General features: G+C 44.2%; 1 protein-coding gene across 1 annotated transcript; it reads right to left on the bottom strand.

Annotated features, from left to right (window-relative positions):
- Window positions 1-764: 764 nt before the first annotated feature.
- Window positions 765-23,492, bottom strand: LOC146196839 (chitinase-3-like protein 1). The gene is made up of 8 exons (XM_084597083.1): window positions 23,456-23,492; window positions 20,585-20,833; window positions 9,599-9,855; window positions 5,001-5,101; window positions 3,438-3,543; window positions 2,837-3,034; window positions 1,550-1,672; window positions 765-1,150 (listed from the first exon to the last, which is right to left on the bottom strand). The coding sequence occupies exons 1-8, from the start codon at window positions 23,490-23,492 to the stop codon at window positions 1,013-1,015; spliced, it is 1,209 nt and encodes a 402-aa protein (XP_084453209.1). The 3' UTR covers window positions 765-1,012.
- Window positions 23,493-23,550: the final 58 nt, after the last annotated feature.

Below are 23,550 nucleotides of genomic sequence, written 5' to 3'. Positions count from 1 at the left end.
ACAGATGCACAGCGACTTACAAAAATCGAGTTTCGGTGAGCGGACAGCGTGACTTCCCCTGAATAAAGGGCTTTGAATACTACGTTAATAATAATGCGTGCACCTCTAACCGGCGTCGAGCGAGTCGGCTATGTGCCGCTTGCGTGCTTCAAACGTTCAAAACTGAGGCCAGATATTATATCTTCCGCCCACGTTGGTTTAACGTCTTTGTATTTTATAGTTGTATTTTATAGTTCAGGGTTTTTTCTGCTTTCTCATTCACTATCTCATTCTTATTGACGTATTTCTTACTGGTTTTGGCGCGTCCGTCGAATAATAAACTGCAATAACTTCTTCGCCTGCTGATTACTGCGTAGAGCTACTGCAATGGCGTTAACTGTTACATTTACTATTGCAAATTATTGCACTTGAACTTGACAGTTACTTTAAGAGACAAAAGGAATAGTTGTTACAGTGTCATTTTGAGTAGTCGAGCCCAGCAAAAGACTGGGACAAGAAATGACATAATCAGAACTTAAGGTGTCGTCCTTTGGTGTGCTTTGTTCCCCGAAATGACTTGCGCAATACAGGAACCTAGTTGGCTTAATCAAATGGAAAGAGCCACCTAAGAATAAAAAGGAGATCAACTGGTATCCGTGTGACGCAGCGTAACTCAGCAAAGAAAGATCGGTGCAACAGCCTCACAGACATTTGGTATCTGTGCAATATTTATGCAATCCGTGACAAATAAAGCAAGGAAAAAATTTTTTCTCTAAAACATCCTCGCGAAGCATGCACACTGGCAGGAATGCGAGGCTAAAGAACACGACCCCCGTAAACTTGTTCAGGATACAACCTTTCAACGACAATAGTACCGCATGTTTACTGCTTTTATGCAAGATTAAGTGACGAGTAAATAATTATTGTCATTATTCTCCTTTTCTATGTCATCCAATTCACACTAAAAAAAGAATGCGACTAAGTGTTGGTGTCTTTTCTAGACCTCCCGAGGAGGCCGTTGGTCCCAAGGTCACTAGACCCTGCAGTACTGCATCTCTCGGGTCACGGCCTTCATGAGGGGCATCTCGTAGCCGCAGACGCCGTTCCAGTCGTCCATCCCCATATTCTGGACGGCGATCCCGGCGAGGCGTCGCTGCAACGCATACGCAACCTGCATCGCAAAGCGAAGCACGCCAAGACTGCTTAGACCAACCTGTCATCGAATACTGTTTCTCTTAAAAGAAAACGAACACAGCAGCAAACGGAGGAAATTATATTTTCTTTTTTTTTTTTTTAATGGCTACGTATGTATAGCTACAACCATAACTGTGCTGTGGTTTAACCTTCACCTCCATGAGTGCCCCTAGCCACGTGAAACCAAGGTCTATAGATAGGCTGCGTAGTCATAGAGGGTCAATTAGTGGCATTCTCTTATCATAAAGGGCATTTAGTAACATTCTCATATGACAAGGGAACAGAAAGGCCGTCGGCTACCAAACAGCATCGCGAAAAAGGCACCCCGTAAAGACATATCATTATTTAAAAACAAATTACTTTGTCCCTTTCTCACCTTTTGCCTGATGCTCCAGGCGTTGTCATAACCGACCCAGTACGAGTCTTTGCACATTACTGGGCACACACCGTCCATGTTCACCGCGTGCTTCCAGGGCTCGCTGCGGAACATCACGCAGATCTGCGGAGGAGTTCGGCTTTAGTAATGCGGATCACTAACAGCATGGCGATTGCGCATTCAGTGCATTGAAGGCGAATTATTTAACCTGCCAACTTATTTAGAGTTGACGGACGAACCTTCTTTTTAGACTCTTTTGCCAAAGATTTCGGCGACTAAGTGAGCGATCACAAAAGTGCATTGAGTTAATTGGGTAGATAATTAGCCTTTACATACAGCGCACAGGCTTAAGTGTCCCTACAAAAGATGGTTTGATTAGATCTATTGGGTTTAAAATTCCCAAAGCGGCATATGTTATGACGGAGACCGTACTTCGACCAGCTAGGGCTCTTCTATTGCACTTCTAGGAGCTGCCCGATAGATATACAGAATTACGCGTCTATATAAAACGATGCAGCAACCTTTTTCTCAGGAAAGCAATTACAATTAAATATAAGAAAAGAATTCGGCACGAAAATCATTCCCGTCGAGCTTTTTCTTGGTTAAAAATCATAGGTCGTCTATTTTCGATTAAAATCCAAATTGCAAGGCTATAAGCTTGGCCTCCCGATAACGAGAACCGCCGCCATAATTCGCAGTGAGAAAAACTACGTCATAATTGTGCCCAAATGCAGCTGCACACCACTACTGTTACTGTGGCTGATCTCAGTGCCAGGTCGGCGACTCAAGCTGACGCTGTAGTAGTATCTCCAATATAAACGAACACACATTAGAGGCATTTCGGTAAAGAGTGGCGGGACATTTGTTCCAGTCTCCTGACACATTTTCCCCGTAGCAAAAATTATCGAAATAGCATTCTCAACGTTAATGAGAAAAAACGGCAGAATCCATTCTTGTCCTCAAACTGACTGTTACCTATTGAAGCTACTTCAACAATACAGCATGCCAGAGGTTGCAATCTAAACTGCAGCAGAAATTAAGACACTTGTGTTTCCACCATACCTCTACATAGCCTATGAGACCTAATATGGCATCTGCGATAAAACAATGCATGAAATACTCCACACACTATTGCTACAAGGCTTCACAGTCAAGTTTAGGCGAAAAATCAAAAACCTAATGCTCGCACCGTATCTCTCGACAGACTGCGGGCCTAAAAAATGCAGTCTCCCAATCGACCAAAGGGTGGCCTAAACCTAACCGTGCGCGTTTCTCACGCGCCCATACCTCGAAGTATGCGAGCAATCCTTTCATTTTCGTGTGTTGTCCGCCTTGGCTGTGGCCCGCGGCGGGCAGCCCTTGCTTAGAAAGGTCGGTGTTGGCTATCTCCTGCAGCACCACAAACTCCGAGCCCGAAAAAGACAAGCTGGCCACCACGCGGTCCGGACTCTTGGTGGCGTCCAACACCTTATCGATGACGCTGTCCTGTGTGGATAAATGTATACCTATACTGTCTTGTGTGAATCAAACGCTCGAACTATAGGCAGCCTGTAATGTGTACCAAAAACGAGTTACCAGGAAATGCGAGAGGAAGGCTAAATGCGAACGAGAAAGCTGAATTAGTAGAAATCTGTCCAGCGTCCTCCGCTATAAGGTGACTCCCTCGTTCTTTCTCCGTCCTTTATATGTTTCCTCGCGGCTTGATTTATCTGTCCGCAGACACAGTGGTACAATTGCGAAACATTTCCTGTGCTCATTAAGCGCTCGCAGTCTTTTCTGAACGACAACAAAATGCTGCAGCAGGCGGCTTTGAAAGCAGCGTGGCATTGAAAGCGAACTAGAGGCTGGGTTAAGCAAGGGTTAAGTAAGATAAGTAAGGGAGACGCACCCAAGATAGGATGGCAGGATACTTTCCGTAGAGGGGACTTGGTAAGGTGGTCTTCTTCTCATCTGGAACCAGGTAGTGGGTCCCCAGCACTAACACGTCGACATTCCTGCGGGACAGTGCGAGTAATTAATTGACTGCGGCGGTACCTACCTTTGCCTGCGCGAGCATGAAATAAAACACCTTTTCGGAAGGTATTGCAATTCTTGTTTTCTTATTTTTATCTTTTGGTTTTCATTATTTTCTTCGTTAAAACTGAATGTTACAATTGCTGGCTTTATTGCGCACTCACTAAATCCACATTCATTCAGCTTGGATTAACAAGCTTTCGTGGCCTGTGGTTAGCGTGCTCGTCTCCCAGTCCGTAGGCCCTGGCTTAGTTCCCTCCTTATCGAAACTGAATGGATTTAATCTTTTCAGCTCAATTATTTTCCTTAGGTTACACGAATTAAGCTTCCTGTGATATATGGCCTCTAACCAAATACCGACCTATCATTCTACATCCGTAATCTCATACATGTTCACTATATTAGGCACCGCTGATGACATCACGAGGTCACGTGTGTTTTGATGCCGCTTTCTATGGACACTCAAGGCCGAGTTTCGTTTTTTAATGGTACCCACAAGGATTAATGACATTCATATATACGCTTTAATTTGCTAGTGCATGGTACATGTGTACTTTATCGTCATTGTAAAAAAAAATGCGACAGCGGCACGCAGCGCCATATCAAGACCGCCGAGCAAGAGACTCGGCCACGACCGGGCCGCTTTCCTCTCCTCTCTCCACCACTACTTCATGGCCGCACTCCGCTTTTCGCCTCGTCTTCTTCTTCTAGCTTTTATCTTCCGGCCTAAACGTCATTTGCTCTCTCTCTTGCTGCAGCTCTACTTTCTTCAGGAGAGATAGAAAGAGGGGAGATCACATCATCACATTTCCGGTGATCCTAAACTCATCAGATGCAGAACTGATATAGCACATCATAGTGAACGTTTACACGGTATCATAGTCTCGGTTCTAAGAGTAACCAGGTTAAGGTTCGCATAATTTCACAGCTCGGTCATCAAAAATGTTGAATATCGTATCTTGCCATGAGCGCCTGTGTAACTATTTTTTTTACTCTTTTTATTTATAGAAAGATGGCCAGTTATCCCAGCTCTCTTTTTTTTCCCCTCTCAAGAGCAGTCTTCGTTAGTGCTGGCAACGATAAGTGGCAAACAGTGAAGATCGATGCAGAGCAGTCATTCAGTAGTTATGCACAGTCGCGAAGACGATTGCACAGATCTGGCTGCTTGAATGCCGTAGAACTAATTTGGATCATACGTCGGTCGGGAAACAGAGCGACAAAATCTGGACATGGAAAATGCAAGTGTAGACTAAACTGGATTTTATAAATAGACGTAAAGTAAATATATACAGGGAATGCGAACAGTCCGACCGATAAAATTCCTGTCCTTTCCATGTCCCGCCCTTGCCGCGCTGTTCCATAATGAATGCATGCCACCTTGCTCTGTTGAATACACCCCAAGTCGTCAGGCTGAGGATGTGTCTGAACGTGAACTCACTTTGCTATCTCTGCGATGTCGAGTCCGTCGCTGAGGCCGCGAATGAAATACATGGTAACCATCAGCTTGAACTGGTACGCCGCCAGGGAGTTTTTCATAGCCTGCGATAAACGATGGGGGACACGTAAAAGAGTATGACGACATGACGTTAAAGGTTATGTATACGGTCGCTAAAGGGTTCCGTGGCGCACTCTAGTGTAGACATCGACACGCTTATTGCCTTGATATAGTGTTTTTTTAGTCAAGTCGAACAACCGCGCCTCGATGTTGGGGTGGTGGAGTGCATCACGTCAGATTAAACGGTCACTGGTTCTACTCTGCCACTTGACCATACATTTTTTTTTCTTTTAAATAAAATAGATAACTGGGAAAGTTCTGGGAAAGTTGTGTGACCCTGTTTATATATATATATATATATATATATATATATATATATATATATATTTGAACATGTTGCGTGAAGAATCTGTGCATGGTTTTTATGCTGGGATTTATTTGTGATAGTTCATCAATGTTTTCATGCTACTGGAGCTGTACATTACAACCAATAACATGAATTATTGTTTCTTAAAACTTCATATCAATTCAAGTTATGTACATTATTGATGGTTTACAATTAGTACATTGTTCTAAAGTTGTCTCCCCGGTGATAGTTCCCCCTAGGCGGTGCATGTTTTCTGTAAATATGTAAATATATAAAAGGAATGAAGAAATAATGAGTACATGTATAGATGTAGAGTGGAGAGCTGAGCCAGTTGTTACACATTCGTAGAGATTAAAATCAGCGGAAGGACGCAGTTATCCCGTGTATCACTGTCTGCGTACTTCCGTCGGTTTAATTCTCTAGGAATGTGTAGATGTCCTGCCCAGCACAAATGAGCGTTGCGTCACCTCGCTAAGTGCCGCGAAAAATTTTATCCTGGGAACTTACAAAATCGCTGATAGTGTTAGCATAGAAAACCTAAAGGCAGGGAAACTTAAGCAGCCAAGGCGTGCGACGCGTTCAGAACACATCGAATGTATAATTGGCACGCTCGAGAACAACTTGCATACGTAATTGTAGCTGGAACCTTCTTAACCTGAGAGAAGTATAAAGACTTTGTATTGCTGAAAACCCGGCGTTGACGTAATTGGTCGTGAGAGAAATATCCTCAAATATCGAAAGGGTCATGACGTCACAGCTACATAGTCTCCTGCGGGAATTTCAAAAACCCTAGACGCATTTTTAACGTGGATACCACGCATGGAATGAAAGGGATTACACAACTTTTAATTGGATGGAAGTGACTGCATGATGTAGCATGACAGGTAATGGGAACTAGAACTCGGGGTGTCAATTTTAGGCAGGATTCGAACCCACGACCTTTATGTTGCGCGCCAAGCTCGCTAATACGTAAAGCACGCATAGGTGGCTTAATATGTTACGTTGTATTTAGCGTAAAATGGTATCTTATGACTATAACGCGAACGAACATGTGTGTAATTATGGAGCTAACAATTCCGAAAGTAGGAATTAGGCGAATAACACACTGGCTTTTTATGTGCTCTTTTCATGGATGGGTTGGATGGAATGTAGGAGCGTCCCCTTTGAAACGGGCTGGTATCAGTCGCTATATGCTCATTTTTCTCCCTATATCTTAACGCGGCATATTAGCGCCGGCTATTGGCGGTCACAGGAACCTCTGCGATCTGATTTACTCCGTAGCCCCATCAGAGGGCCCGTGAGCAATCTAAATTGCGCGTTGTCTTCCATAAATTTCTCATTTCTCACTCCTTAGCTTGCATCTGAGTGTAAAAATTGCGGCTTCTGCACCTTTCTATAGAGAGCTTCGCAGTGGCCGTCTTGTCTTGACTTCTCGAAGCTGAAGCCCCCTGAGGACTACAGACCGCTATCACGTCAAACCCTTAAAGGGACAGAACACTGGAATTTAGGTCTCACATTTTGTTCGATTCCATAGAAGTTTTGGTAGAAACGCTGTAGACAATGTTTGCCGAGAATTTTTCGATCAGTGCATGCGCCCGTTTTTATGTAGTGCAATGCTGGAAACCGCGAGCAGCGACCGTAATGACGACTGGTGGTCGACAAAAAAGACGTACCGAAAACAAATATAAATTTCACTCGCCAGACAGTAATTCGACATTTTATGCTTAGAGTAACGTCCTTTTCAATTTCACACTAAACGCTGTTACAGCACAATAACATAAGCCTCGTCGATGAAAGTTTTACTGAGCGCTATCATTGCTTTATTCACGGATGGATGGGATGGATGGAATGGATGGATGGAATATAGGAGCGCCCCCTTTGAAACGGAGTGGTAGCAGTAGCTATCATGCTCATTTTTCTCCCTATATCTGAATTATTGATTTAGATTGGTTAACTAAACCATCATTCTATTTCTTAAATTTTTTGTTTCTACATTACTAACATTATGTCACTTCTCTGCTTTTAAGCCACTGCTTTTAATTTATAGCACGGAATCCCAAACACTGTTTCGCCATCTAGTGGCAAAACTTGAAAGCATGCCTCTCGCGATGCGAAAGGAGGGGTGGTTTTTATTTAGGAACGCAGGGACTAGAGCGTAAAATATAATGAATTATGACAAGCACTCCTAGAAAAAAAAAAAAACAGTGTGCACTTGCAAAATTCAGCGATATTTTGCGACATGTAGTCACGTGGGGTACTACACCGAAAGTTATAGGGTTTCTCCGCTAGATAGCGCCTCAGTTGTTTCATGTGATTTTCAATGGCAAATTAAAATTGTAAAGCCTCTTTTCTTTGATATTGCAGTGCTCGATCTGTACTATATGAGGCAAGGTCTTTTCATCTCCACGATAATCTCATAACATATTTTGGACCGTGTTCTGTCCCTTTAAGATAGAGCTTAAGTACCGCTGTAATCTTGTTTTGTCCTGTGATCTAGTGACTAAACCATTTTAAAGCAACTGATTGAAACAATCTGGCATTTAACATTCGTCATTCATCATTGCAATGTTCGAGAAATATATATTTTGAATAAATATATCTGCGTTGTCATGCTTAGAGTGCTATTTTTGTATTTCTATCGCTGTGTCTGTTCGCTTGCAGTTTAGGCAATAGTTCCGAGTGTTGACCATCTTGTTTTTACCGAATGAAACAAACATTAACGCAATAAAACGACGTCATTCTACATTGCAGCGTGCGAGAAATATTTAATTTGAATAAATAGTTATTGCGTCTTCTGCTGTGCCAGCTCAATTCGAGCAGCAGTAACTTTGTTCAATGCCCCCTTGGTGTTATTAAGAAAACTTCGAGGACACTTTGGCGACTAAAGTGATGAAAGGCGAAAGCCTGAGTGCTGCATTTTGCTACGCGACTGTTGCGCATGTAGCGATGAATGCTGCTACGAGTAAAGCGAGCGACTACTCTTTCACATCCTGCGAGTGAATGTATTCAGTGAATTCTGCTTGGCAGCGACGAGATCGCGCTCCTTGTATCTTCGCAGTTTTCTACGTTTACTGCTGTGTGGTTGATTTACTGGGTGCGCGGCATTAATTGGTAATTAATTGATTCGCAGCTGTCACTAATTAATCAATTAGTCATAAGTCAGTAATTAGTACGTAGTTAATAGTTTATCATTAATTAGTCGTCAGGAAATAATTGGTGGTAGTAATTATTTAGTCATTAAGTTTTAATTGGTCATTGATTGGCATATGGCCATAGGCACGCATTCGCGCATACCGTGGTGGGGCTCTGTGATTGGTCGAGGCCTCCATGGCATCATCCCGTCTCGACCAATCAGAGCCGCCGCAAAAGCGTGACACTTTTGCTGACGATAACGATGAGGCAATAAAAGCTTTCGCTTTAAAACCTGCTTTTACGTGGTAGCGTACATGGCTCGTTAAGCCGACAAGCCGCCGCCGCCGCCGTAGAGGGTGGTGCAGAAAAATTCCGATTGATCGATAGAACAATGACGTCCCAACCACAAGATCTCGCGCGGGAATTTCAAACACCCCTCATTCAAATAAAGCTCACATATTCCAAATGAAGCCAAAATTGGCGAAGTGGTTCCTCTAATGTGGTATTTCAGAAAGCAATTCATTAAAATTCGCCGTCATTGGGCAACACAGGCTCTCTGCATGCCAGGCGGGCATACAACGCATAGCCAATGAAGGGTCTTTGGCGCCAATTAAGCCTTTTAAGGGGACACTATGGTGAGCGGGTAGTGGTCCGTATGAATTACGAAAGGTGTTTGGGATGTGTACTGATGTTACTGTATTATCAATTTAAAAGAAATATTTAATAAAAAAAATTAAGAAAATTGTGGACTCAAAAAGGATCTATCGATCACGTCTCATTATGAGGCGAAGCATAGGCATCTTGGCAAGCTTTTTTTATGCATATCCCCATGACGTTTTCCACTTCATGTCTTCACTATATACATATATATAAGGTTCATGGCACCATTTCAAACGAGCTTTAGAATGGAGGGAACCAATCAGATAGGGGGATACTAAAATTCTCTGATGTGCTGTGCGTGCATCTGATTAGTATTGCCGTGCAGAATAATAAATAATGAAAGAGGATGTCATACAGCGATGCGTATATTCTCGCAGCTTACCTTGATCAATTTTAAGTAGTTCTGCCCGACACTCGCAGGCCCGCTGTCCGGATTATACACATTCAGGCTGAGCCCCACGAAGTTGTTGGTGGACAGGAAATTCTTCGTGGCGTCAGTGAACGCGTCGAGCGCTCCTTGTGGCCCTGGAAAGAAGGCGGCCTCCAGTGTCGCGGCGTCGGACTGCTGGCGAGAACGCAGCTCGGCCACCAAGGTGCTCTTTGAGCGGATGGCCGCCGTCACGACGTGACCCAGCAACTCTGCGCATCGTCGGTGGACGTGGACACATCGAAGTTCCGCACGCAACGCCTGCTCTAAAATATGCTACTGTACCACTTGCCTAAAGAACCCAGTTGATTCGGTGAGGACTATCGTCATACACATTTGCTGAGAGCGCAGCACTTAGGCGCTTGTTCCTGGATTGCGCTTCGCAGTCGTCATTTCGTTTAACGAAAAACTGCATGAACCCAGTCGGCAGCGAACGTTAAAAGAATGCTTGAAGTACAATTACATTTCTTTATAATTGCAAACGAACATTATAACAACGCGTACATCCCATAAATGCTGTTTGACGTCTCTAATATTGCAAAGTCATGCCCATTGGTATCATTATCATTCTAAAAAAACTCAAATAGTATGTACAAACAAACTAGAAAACCAAGCTCGTTAAATTAAAGTGCCTTTTTTAAAGGCTGTACTGGCACACTGCGAAAGTTTCGTTCCTCACAACGCGCGTCACTGTTAATATTTTTTATTGATTGTATACGTTATTCGGAAAAACGTTTGATATCACTTCGGCACCCGCATCGGGGGAAAGCGCAAGCATCCTTTGTGGAAGAGGAAGGAGGCTTCCGGTTGGTGACATCACACTATGACGTAACACCTCATGGCAGTTGGGTATCTCGTGACTCCTTTGGACGTCGACATTATCCCTCATGGATATTTCGACATCTGATAGACTTAATTGGGTCTAATTAACTAACTATTTCGCATGCACTAAAATTTTTCCCCATCGAAATCTTTCCATCCTCTATCTAGTGCAACCATTCGTTTTCTATAAATCGTTTCGCTTGAACGTAATCATGCCGACGAACTTCTGGTGACACGACCTTGAAAAGATACCTGAAGTCTGATTTAATTGGCTCTAAGTAATTGTTTTAGATGCATCAAAGTTTTCCCAGCAAGATTTTTTTTTTCCACCCTCTATTTAGTGCGGCCATTCGCTTTCTTATAACTCTTTTCGGTAGAACGTAATCCTGCCGACAAGCTTCTGGTGACACGACCTTGCAAACATACCCGACGTCTGATTGACTTAATTGTCTCTAATTAACTGATTACTCCACATCCACAAAATTTTTTCCCCACTGAGATTTTTCATCCTCTAACGCAACCGTTAACTTTCTTTTCACTCGCTTCGTTCGAACGTCATCCTGCCGACAAAATTCTGACCATACGTCCTTGAATGCATACCCACGTAATGCGTACGCATTTTTTTATAATTGCATGGCAAACAATCCTTCAATGTTTGCAGCTACCAGAGGTCGCTTCAGCTTTGGGTGCAACTTTATTTAGGAAGAGGACACCAATGCAGGCAGGAAAACAAGGATCTCGTTGAATGTCTCAGTGAAGATATAAGCCAGTTTGGAGACGCGGCCGATATTATTCTACTTTACTGGGGTACATGAACGGCCGCATCGGTGATCTGGATGGATACACCGATTGTAACTGAAAGCGAATGCTAGATTTATGTGAGCGACACGACCAAATAGAGAAATAAAGTGTGAGGGACAAATCACGTGGGAATTCCGGAACAGACAGACGACCATTGACTACTGCCTAATGTCGCAGGGAATTTATAGCAAGCTCGAAAAAATAGAAATAGTAGACGAAGAAGGGGAGTGTAGTCTGGGAAAGGATCATAAACGTATTTGTCTGCAGATGGGGCCCTTGATGAAAAGAGAAACGAAACTTAGACAAAAAGCAAACGCAAAATTAAACGACGATCAAATAGCGCAGATAGCAGCAGACATAGAGAAAGCAATAAAGAAAAACCCCATGGAAGAATGGGATGATGAAAAGGTAGAACTACTCATAAGGAGAAAAATTAAGGAGGTTAAAGTAGCAAACCGCTGGAATGGAAAGAGGAAGCCACTGAGCTGGTGGAATAAGGAAATCAGGGAAGCAATTGAACAACGACGGACAGCTTCAAGGAAGCACCGAGAGGCAATGAAAGCATAGGTATCTCAGGAGAAAATAGACCAAAAATGGGAATTATATCGGCAAAAAAAGCTTGATGTACAGGTCTTCGTCCAAAGGGAAATAAAGCAGTCCACCGATCGCTGGATGGCTGAAATACACAATGCCACTAGAGGCGGACCAAGAAAATTCTGGGACCATATAAGCTGGCTAGGTAAAACTAATAAAAGAAAAGCAGGACCGGATTCAAGATAACGAGGGAAATTGTTTAAAGGGAGACAACGCTGTGAACTACATTACATTGATCAGTTATAGCCGAGTCGTTTAAGAGCGACGATAAGGTAATCTCCGCAAATCAGATAGGCGAAAACAAAGCGGCTTAGAACTGACCAATCTAAACTGGAAAAGGCGGAGAAAAATATTACTAAAAGTACATCTACAGGAATAGATGAAATTCCGTTCAAGCTGATTAATGAACTTGGTCCAGGAAGTAGGTACGTTGTTAAAATCTCTGGAAACTGTCATAACGAATAAGCAAATTTCGGACAGCTGGCGGCAGAGTTAAGTGGATTTGATCTATAAAGAGAAAGGAAATAGGATGCACATAAAATCCTAGAGGCCGATTACCATAACATCTGTTATACACAGGTTGGCCATGCAGGCGGTGAAATTAAAGTTGTAATCATGGTTAGAAAGTACGACGATACTCGGAGAACTTCAAGACGGCTTTAGGAACGGTAGGCGCTTAGATGATAGCCTGTTCGTGTTCATACATTGCATCGAAATATAGTGAAAAATAGAACTTTGTATTTGGCTTTCCTGGACATAAACGGGGCGTACGACAGCGTAAACAGGGAACTCCTGTGGAACATACTAAAAGAAGGTATCGGTTAAGTTGAGGACAACCCAGAGGGCTATGGAACGAAAAATGGTAGGGGTAACATTAAGATATAGGAAGCGTGCAGAGTGGGTCAGAGAAATAACTCAAGTTACCGACATTCTAGTGGAAATTAAGAAGAAGAAATGGACATGGGCAGGACATGTAGTGCGAAGAGAGGATAACCGATGGTCGCTTAGGGTAACAAACTGGATTCCAAGGGAAGGAAAGCGTAGCAGGGGGCGGCAGAAAGTTAGGTGGGCGGATGAGGTTAAGAAGTTCGCAGGGGTCAACTGGATGCAGCTAGCACAGAACCGGGTTAAGTGGAGAAATATGGGAGAGGTCTTCGCCCTGCAGTGGGTATAGTCAGGCTGATGATGATGATGATCGGTCATGAACTAACAGATTTTCTGCAAGAAATATACCTTGATAACAAAGTAGAAATTACATGTGAAGGGATAAGAACTACGGAAGCTGTCAAGGTATGCACAGCATTAAGACAAGGTTGTCCTCTATCATCACCGCTGCTGTTCATGCTTTATATATGATAAATATGGAACGGAGGATACAAGAAAGTAACCTAGGTTTTAGCCTGCCATATAGATAGGCGGGAAGGTGGTAGAGCAGCCCCTCCCCGGTTTAATGTATACGCAGACAATATTGTGCTGTTAGCAGATCGCCAGGAAGACGTGAAAACTCTAAGTATTTCGGAGACGAAGGGGATGCTCTAGGCTTCAGTTTTAGAGCAGTTAAGCCAGGTCTGATGATTTTCAACTGCTCAACTGATCAGGGTCTCCAAGGCCATGAAATACAAGGCCATGAAATACCCAGAGTGGCAGAATATAAATATTTCGGGGTATGGTGCAAACGAAAGATTGTCATACATTGAAAAACATGAGAAATCACTTGGGCAAAAGGACGAAGAAATACCGGCATAATGAAGCATAGGGCATTGTGGGGATACAACAGGTATCAGGTGTTGAGGAGTATTTAAAAAGGATTTATGGTGCCCGGGCTTACTTTCGGAAATGCGGTTTTGTGCCTAAAAGCAGAGGTACAGTCAACATTAGAAATAAATCAAAGTCATCGGACGATTAGCACTAGGGGCCCACGGCAAAACCACAAATGAGGCGGTACAGAGAGATATCGGCTGGGAATCTTTCGAAGTACGGGAAGCTAAGAGTAAAATATTATATGAGGAACGCCTGAGGAAATTTGACAGTAACAGGTGGGCAGCTAAAGTATTTACATACCTATAACTAAAAAAAAGTTGACTCACGATGAAGGAAAAGAACTAGGAAACTAACCAGTAAGTATGCTAATCACAAAGACGAAGAAATAAAGAGAGTTAAGCAACAGGTAGACAACACAGAACACAGGCAACACAGAAGGTAAAAATTGGATAAATGCTATTGAAAAGAAACAGAGTGTAGAACTATACCGATACTGAAAGAGGCAGATCAGGAAGGAAGCTTTCTTTGAGAACTCAATAGGCAGTGCATGCCCTACGTTTTGAAGCGAGATCAGGGTACCTTGAACCCGCCGCTACAAAAAGAAATTTAACCATGAAGATGACACATGTACAGTATGTGGCAAATCCATACAAACAATTAACAGTCTTATACTCGAATGTGCCGGTATCCATCCGGAATTCAATGCAGGTGCCGTCACTCTTCCTGAAGACCTGGGGTTTAGAGATACGAGTGGCCGGGTGAATGAACCTACGTTGGAAGCTAGCAAAAAACGATTGGAAGATTGGTGGCTTAAAAGCAGAAAAGTAATATAATGTTAGTAATGTAGAAACAAAAATTCAGATAAAATGATGGTATAGTTAACCGATCTAAAACAATAATTAAGATATAGGGAAAAAAGCATGACAGCAACTGCTACCACCCCGTTTCAAAGGGGACGCTCCTATATTCCATCCATCCATCCATCCATCCATCCATCCATCCATCCATCCATCCATCCATCCATCCATCCATCCATCCATCCATCCATCCATCCATCCATCCATCCATCCATCCATCCATCCATCCATCCATCCATCCATCCATCCATCCATCCATCCATCCATCCATCCATCCGTCCGTCCGTCCGTCCGTCCGTCCGTCCGTCCGTCCATCGGAATGACTCCGTCGGAGTAATACAGAACCTCCCAAACACCGCCTGCCACGATTAGCAGGGGGTAGAGCGGAGAGATGAAAACCCCTTCCCCGCATTTAGGGGAGATGGTGAGGGGGCAACGGGTGGCTTAGTATCTTGAACTGTGCGGCGAGAGCGAGAGAATTCGCATCCGCAATGGGGCTGCCACGAGAGGAACCCGGAGGGTTGCTACAATGAAAGGAGGGAGGAGGTCACATGACAACGACAGAATGTGCAAGCATAGTGTGGTGCTAAAAAAAGCCAAAGTGTGACAACTGTGGAAGCAGAAGGTTAGCACAAAAACGCAAGGTTACGCCCCACATGCAGAAAGGCGAGGATGAAAGGCGGATGAGGGGAATATGCGCTTGAACACTGAGGAAAGCGGCGGCAGAAGAGAGGAAGGGTGTAAGCGTAAGGTGGAATGTGGAAAGTGGATGATTAGGGAATTGTGGTGGCCATTCTGAGAAAAAAAGAACTATGAGCTAGCGGTTTAGCTTCGCTAAGCATGGGTATAAAACCGAAGCAGTATATGTAGTACTCGTTTAGCTAAGTCTCACTTCATTTAGCTTTGCAGTAGCACGTTTTGAGACATTTAGCGAACTTTATATTTGTTAAAGTTTTACTTCTTCCCGAAAAGCACCGTAGGCGTCACGATCAGCAACGAAGTGACTTCCTAGGTGGGTAATCGAAGCGTACTTTATATATATCCGTATTATATGACGTTCACGCGGCTCACAGGATTGCAAGTGTTCCTGTGACAAACATAAACGATGAGGCCTTGTCAATAGAGCAAGTTTTATTAACTTCGCGGCATAAGTCGAGAACAAAATGAAGGGTAGGGTCAGAATTTAACGTGGTCATTTTATTGGGATGAAGGAGGCCCAAGGTCTCTGGTGCAACTTTGTCAGAGGCGATGACGGCGAAAACGACTATACGCCAAGCCCTGCATGAAAGGCTGGCATCTTAGCAAGCGTATAAATCGCGGCTGCCATGATAACGCGACGGTCTACGCAGTGGCCAACCAAACTGTATCCCTGCCTCGACCCGCGATCTTTTTTTTTTTTTTTTTTTTTGAGAGGTAGCTCGAAGACTTTGGTCCAGCCCGACAACTTTCCAAGAATGCCGGTAATAATGTTTCCGCATTTCAAATAAAGAGCATGCCTTTGGCTTGTGGGAGTTCGTAGGTCGTGGACTGTAGGTATAGAGGTGGCATAAACTGGCACTCTAGTTGGTAGCTGTCAGTTGGGAGTAATAATATATAATTATTAATAATAATTTGTTCACAGGAAGGGAAAGGCGCAGTATCTGTCACACTTGCTATGTGGACACCTGAACCGCGGCGTAAGGGAAGGGATGAAGGTGGAGTGAAAGTGGAAAGAGTGAAAGGGGAGCCGTAGTGGAGGGCTACGGAGAAATTTCGATCACCTGGGGATCTTTAACGTGCGCTGACATCGCACAGCACACGGACGCCACTTCGTTTCGCCTCCATCGAAACGCAGCCGCCGAGGTCGGGTTCGAACCCGGGAACTCCGGACAGTAGTCGGGCGTCTTACCACTTTACCACCCCGGCGGGGCTCAGTTGGGACGGTGAGATGGGATTTGAACCCGGTACCCTTGGATCCAGAGCCAGACACGCAAACCCTAGGCAATACAAGGACATTCGGACGGCTTGGGTAAAACAGGACTACGCAACCATATCGAACGTTCACATAACGAGGGGCCTTAAGTTGTGTGTTATGCATGTTGAGATGACGTGTGAGTTGGGTATGTGTGAGATAATGGAGGCACAGATTAAGGGAGTTGGGATTAAGCAAATAGCAAATTGTATGAACGTGAGCGTAACTCGAAAGTGAAGCCACAGATGGCAGCCATTGACGCGGTAGCGTCGTACCCATAATGTCGGATCTGAAGGAACGAGCAAATTGTCCGCAGTGAATATATGCTTGCCAGGAAAGGAAACGCTCCTACGTGGCCAACGTGCCGTTAGAGGTGAGATCGACGAAAAGCGGCAGTGGAGCCTCCTTTGTAATAATAAAGAACAGGGAAAGGATGTAGTGCTAGTTGAAGGGTGGCTTTTATGTAAGACAATAGTAGCAGACTCTAACTGCACATATGCGGAAACGCGTTACCCCCATGTTCCTTGCAACAGCATACCGCAAAAATAAAATGCTTGAACAGCTCAGCTCAAATGTCCCATTACCGAAAATCGTAATCATCGCCCATTTCTCTCCTTCATTCCCTACTTCCAGCCCACATAGGTAAGACAACTTGTCCGGTTCACGCTTTTAAATGAAGACATTTATATACTGAAATGATATTCTAAATTAATTTTCATTGTTATACTGATCAGAAATGTATCGCGAGTCTACAAGTGTCTGCGTTGAGTGCTGACACGCAGTGTTTGCCCAATCATCACGACCACGCCGATGACCATAGGCGCACGTCCGCGCAAAGCAAAATAAGGACGATTTGATTGGCCGAGTGTGCTTACTGAGGACTGACAAGCTCCTTTACCATTACATCGCTTCTGACCTGTGTCCACTAGTAGTAGATATAGTCGAGGGAAGTTCAGTTCAATTCAGTCGTTCAATCGTATCCGACTCTTCGTGACCCTATGGACCATGTCACGCCACGCTTTCCGGTCTCTCACAATCTTCCTAACATCACATAACTTCATCTGCAGTACCTCGAGGATGCCATCTAACCATCGCGTTCGCTGCCTACCCCTTCTCCGGCGACCCTCAACCTTTCCCAACATCAAATCGTTGTCCAGCGACTCCTCTCTTCTCATCAGATGACCAAAGTAGCTGAGCTTTAACTTTAGAATTTGACCCTCCAATGATCAGTCAGGGTTTATGGTCGACAATATCGACTGATTTGATCTTCTGGCAGTCCAAGGAACTCTCAAGAGTCTTCGCCAGCACCACAATTCAAACGCGTCAATTCTTCGGCGGTCAGCCTTTTTCACAGTCCAACTCTCGCATCCATACACCACAACTGGAAAGACCATAGCACAATTTATACGGATCATGGCTGACAGACTAATGTCTCTGCTCTTTACTAGGTGGCCAAGGCTAACCATTGCTCTCTTTCCCAGAAGCAGGCGTCTCCTAATTTCAAGGCTGCAGTCTCCTTCCGAGGTAATCTTGGAGCCCAAGAAGAGAAAATGTCACAGCTTCCACTTCTTGTCCATTGATGCTCCAGGACTTGATAGGGCAAGACGCCATGATCTTCGTCTTTTTAATGTTCAGTTTAAGCCCAAACTTCTCACTCTCTTCTTGTACGCGCATCAGAAGTCTCTTGAGTTCCACTTCACTTTCTGCCATTAAAGTGGTAGCATCCGCATATCTAAGGTTGTTGATACGTTTTCCAGCAATCTTCACTCCAGCTGAAGACTCGTCCAGACCGGCCTTCCTCATGATGCACTCTGCATGTAGGTTAAATAGGCAGGGCGACACTATGCAGCCTTGCCTCACTCATTTCTCAATCAGAAACCAACCAGTAAGACCATTCCCAGTTCTAACTGTGGCATCTTGCCCTTCATACAGGTTCCTGAGGAGACAGATGAAGGTGAATTGGAACTCCCATCTCTTGGAGAGCTTGCCACAATCTGCTGTGATCTATGCAGTCAAACGCTTTCGCATAATCAATAAAGCAGAAGTAGATGGGTTTCTGGAACTCTCTTGCTTTTTCCATGATCCAGCGAAGGTTGGCAATTTGGTCTCTAGTTCCTCTGCCCTTGTGAAACCCAGCTTGCACGTCCGGAAGCTCCCGATCTACATACTGCTACAGGCAGCCTACCTTGGAGGATTTTCAACATCACCTTGCTAGCATGCGAAATAAGCGCGATCGTGCGGTAGTTGGAACAATCTTTGGCACTGCCTTTCTTTGGAATGGGGATGTAAACTGACCTCCTCCAATCCTGTGGACACTACAGGGTTGTCCAAATCTTCTGACATAATGTATGCAGAATGTTAACAGCGTCATGGTTGAGGTTTTGAAGCAACTCAGCTGGAATGCCATCAATTCCGCTAGCTTTGTTCTTTGCAAGGCTGGCTAAGGCCCATTCAACTTCACACTTCAGGATTCCCGGCTCGAGATCAGTAATCACAACCGTCTTATGCTAGGTTTGCACATTCGGGTCCTTCTTGTACAGCTCTTCTGTGTATTCCTGCCACCTCTTCTTTATCTCTGAGGCTTCAGTGAGGTCCTTGCCTCGTTTGTCCTTTATCACGCCCAGCTTAGCACAGAAGCTTCCTTTGATATATTCGATTGTCTTATACAGAGCTCTCGTGTTCCTTAATTGGCGGTTGTCCTCTACTGCTTGGCACTATATGTTCAGGAAGGCATTCTTATCTCTCCTTGCTATTTTCTGAAAATCCGCATTGAGAACCTTGTATCTTTCTCTTTCCCCCATAACTTTTGCCATCCTCTTTTCCTCAGCTATTTGAAAAGCCTCTTCAGATAACCAGTTTGCTTTCTTGCATTTCTTTTGCTTTGGAACTACCTTAGTAGCAACTTCTTGTATTATATCACGAACATCAGTCCACATCTCTTCGGGCTCTTTGTCTTCTAGATCTAATTCTTGAAATCGATTCCTCACTTCCACAGCATATTCTAATGAAATTTGATCCAGATCATACCTGAAAGGCCTTCTAGTTTTCTCTGTTTTCTTTAATCGAAGCTTAATTTTGGCAACAAGAAGCTGATTATCGGTGCCACAATCGGCCCCAGGGAAGTAGCAGTGCATATTTGGGGCACCAATATTTCGGGCTCTGAATTATAAGCACCTCTCACCAGTTCCACTGAGCTTTGGAAACTTGGTTAGCTTTTAAACCTTGAAAAATTCTAAAAGTTTAGTGTACCTGCTTTGTGCATTATATCCTCCTATGGTTTCCTGCACCTGCTTGCGGTTACTTGCAACGACCTCCACATACATGTGACTTTGTGCGCCTGTTTGTGCATACCTGTGACACTGCCTGCGCCGGCCTGCTTTATATAACTTTCTGCACCTGCTTGCACTTCGCCTGCTTGCATCTAATACCATATGCCCGTGGCTTGCTGCCTCAGCATTTAGTGTGCCAGCATGTGCATACCTAAGACTGCCTTGCACCTGCCTACATATTCCTATGGCTTCCTGCACCAACTTGCAGTTTCCTCTGCCTGCCCGAATCTACATCCACATGATTCTGGTTAGCATGCACATTTCTGTGACTGCCTGCGCCTTTTTATGTCTTCCTGCACCTGCCTGTGCTTACATGCACCTACATACATCATATTCCACATACATGTAGGCTGATGCACCATCCTGCAACATGTCAGCATGTGCATTTCCGTGACTGCCTGAGCCTGCCTACATCTTTTTATGGCTTCTTGCACCTGCTTCCACTTATCTGCACCTGTGTGCTTCTACCTCGCCATGCACTACATACCTTGCTGCACCGGTCTGTGGCATTCTAGCGTGTGCATACCTGTGACACTGTCTGCACCTGGCTACATCTTCCTATATGGCTTCCTGCATCTGCTTGTGCGTACCTGCGCTGGTCTGCAGCTACCTCCACACACTTGTGGCTTGATGCGCCACTCTGTGACTTGCACGTATATGCCTTCTATCATGCAGGTGCATGCAGTCATAGACTATATGACTGCATGCACCTGCATGTTCCTGCCTGCAAACGTTAGACCGTGCCTTGGACTGTTCCTGTTCATCCTTACCTCACCTCTAGCTACCTGCACCTAATAATTTTATTGTGACAACGTAAATCACTTACTGTTAGCCAGCTCTGGCCTGCCAAAGTCCACGGCCGGACCTCCGTCGTTTTTGAATATGAGGTCCGAATAGACAATGTGCGTGCAGGCGTCGGTGAAAGGGGTACGATCCAGTCTCAGCGTCAGGCTTGGGTCCCATTCACTCGATCCTGGGTCGTAGAAGCACACCACGAGGCAGCGACCCTCTGTCCCATCTCCGCCCGGCCGCTCGGGTGGCTCGGGAAGCTCAGAGCGGGCGAACTTCCATTTGACTGCGTGGATATGGGTCCAGCATATCAAAGCATGGCGCAAGCAGCCATACCTGCTGGCGAATACTCTGTTATGCGTAGCGTACGGATGCTCAAACCTTCGACATGCGTTTATCTCCTATGCGGGTTTCCGTCTACTATATAAGGTGCTCAAAATATTTGAAATCTCTAGTCACAGAAGTTGTGCAACCTGCCGGAACCAAAACGAGATTTTCGCCGTCAAACAAGTAATTGCTTCAAATTAGTATAACTTTAGCCACTTCAACTATCATGGATATCTGCAGTGGAAACCTGGAGGTACTAGTCACATTCTAAGGCTGTTCCATTTACTAGCAGCACGCGTACGTTTTGGAGATTTGCGTCGCCTAAATTTCATCTCTATCTCTCTAATTGGTCCCCAAATGTGACAGATTGAAGTGCCGCTCCGATGCCACGGAGCATGTTGCCGAACACTCATAAGGGTCGTTGGGAAGCATACACAAATAGTCATCGCCCTCTAGTGGGCACACCAACTGTCGCCTGCACAGATGCCCTTCACACAGATGCGAGTTGGTCTGCGACAGGAATCATCTACCACCCATCGCTTCCCGATCTTCTCAGCTTCAATAGCGACCCGTCCTCAGAAATCTCAGCTATCCTTTAGCTAGAACTTCTCGGAATTATTCATAATAAACAACTATTTCTTCCCCTTCCCTCTTCCTTGGCCTGCGTAGTTTGCACGGACTCTCCGCAAGCCCTCAGCGCTTTCCACAGCTAAGCCGTTTCTTTCGTTAGGTCTCCGCACTAGTGATGAACTTCAGAAATTAGAATCACACCCTGTAACCCTTCGGTGCATTATAGTCAAATATGAATCGTTAGTAATAAACTGGCACATAAGCTCGTCCGCAAATGTTCTCACCGGGTGCCAGTGACCACCGATGGTGTGGTATTCAAGGCCATCAAGCTACATTGTACACGTGAGCATGCGATCACACCTAGCTATTTTTACTTCGCCGCAACCATTCCTTGCTATTCAAAATGCTTGAGTACAAAATTCCATTCATGTTACTTTTAACCGCGGCTTGGCACTACCAATATAACTTGTAGATGAGCTCCATTTTCCTGTCATTTTTCTTGTTCAAAGTGGAACACTTGCACTTATTTCCTTCGTAGCTCTCACCTCCCCCCACTGTCCAAGCCGACTACCCCTAACTGGACCACCCGGTTGGTAGAATTGAAAGCGGATCTACAACGCTACGGCCAGCTGGTCATCAGTATATTAAGCGTCTATGTATGGAAAAATCAATTAAAAGTATTTTCCTCGTACTCCTTCATAGTTTCACATGCAGAGAGCTGCAGAAGCACGAACCTCCTTTCTGCGTGATGCGGCGTTTCTTATGGGTATCATCTGCCAACGTCATGAGAGCATGGTGCAGCTGATAGCATGTTAGTTTTCCTTTAGGCTATTCAAATGGAAAAACTGCCCCACATTAAAGCTACGTCATCTTAGGAGGAATTCTACATCAACTGCCACTACCATGTCGTCATAATTACGCTGATTGAGTTGAGCATTCAACACTGAACTTTATTTACCACAAATTCTGGTGGGTCACCTGGGCTAAGAGATGTAATTTAGCAGCTGTATGAGGAGTGAGGACCACGACAAACTTCAAAAGGCAGTACAGGCAAGAAATTTGAAATAAGGGTCTTGAAAATATGCTGCTTTAGATGAATAAAAATTTTGGAGAAAACAACGTAAAATTAGAAGAAGCCATAGAAAAATCGGAAAACATTCTTTCAACAACGGCGTAAATTGCAGGAAGAAATGAAAACATCTCTGTTGTAAACCCAAGAGCTAAAAAGAGCAACAGAAAATGATCAGGAGCCAAAATTGTCATTACGAATTGGAAAAAGGTTGAAGTTGAAGGGACATTTTGTGGTGGGTATAATTAATACTTGTTTAATGTGTAAAAATATATATATATATATATTATGGCTTAAGAACTGCAGCTGTAAAAAAAGAGGAATGGACCATGTATCTTTTATTCACTTGTTTTGAAAGGATGCTGTAATGGACAACTGGTTTCTATAGGCGACCGAAAACTGGCAGATGAGACGTAATATAAGCGTATAATATCGCCGTTCATAAATGATATTTATGCTTAGAATATTGTTCATTAGAGAGATTAGATGTTTCGAAACGATGCGTGCTTGGGAACTCTACCAGCTGGAGTTGTTTAAGAATCTGGCCGCCTATAGGTTTCCAATAGAGAAGTGTGCGCGTGAACAAAACGAAATGACTAAAAGCTTTATTAAATGTTCTTAGTTAATTAGGAGGCAGATGACATCAATTGCCCTCTCTCTTTTCCTCCGACTGGTCGTACACCATATGTGAGTGAGCGGCTATCATTTGTGGATTATTGTTATTTTTAATAATCAGGAAATTCCTGCTTTGAACATTCGGTACATATGAATATATTTTAAAATAATAAAGCATCTAGCTTTAATGGGCTCCTCCACCTGAGAAATCGTTTTCTATTTTAATCATTGTGATTGTGATGTCGGGTAGCCCTAAATGTATCCGTGGAGCCGTGGCAAACTTTCACTAGCCGATAAATCAAATAGAGCCTTCGGCAATGTACTTACGTATCTTTGGACCACCTGTAACAAATGAGGCAGACATGTTTACACTGCCAACGAAGGAAGAGCAGGAATATAAATCAGTGATGAGTTTCGTTAAT

Source organism: Amblyomma maculatum, chromosome 3 (assembly GCF_055883805.1).
Source record: "Amblyomma maculatum isolate TAMU_Amacu chromosome 3, ASM5588380v1, whole genome shotgun sequence".
Lineage (NCBI taxonomy): Eukaryota > Metazoa > Arthropoda > Arachnida > Ixodida > Ixodidae > Amblyomma > Amblyomma maculatum.
Note: the sequence above shows the minus strand (reverse complement) of the source record. Positions and strands in the feature narration are given on the sequence as shown.

What these genes read in the sequence shown, in the direction of transcription:
- LOC146196839 (XM_084597083.1), bottom strand. Translation starts at nt 23,492, where the DNA reads ATGTCTGCCTCATTTGTTACAGGTGGTCCAAAGATAC. An exon ending in ATCCTGCCATCCTATCTTGG is followed by an intron (nt 3,035 to 3,437) that starts GTGCGTCTCCCT and finishes TTATCCACACAG; the next exon opens with GACAGCGTCATCGATAAGGT. An exon ending in GATTGCTCGCATACTTCGAG is followed by an intron (nt 1,673 to 2,836) that starts GTATGGGCGCGT and finishes ACTCCTCCGCAG; the next exon opens with ATCTGCGTGATGTTCCGCAG.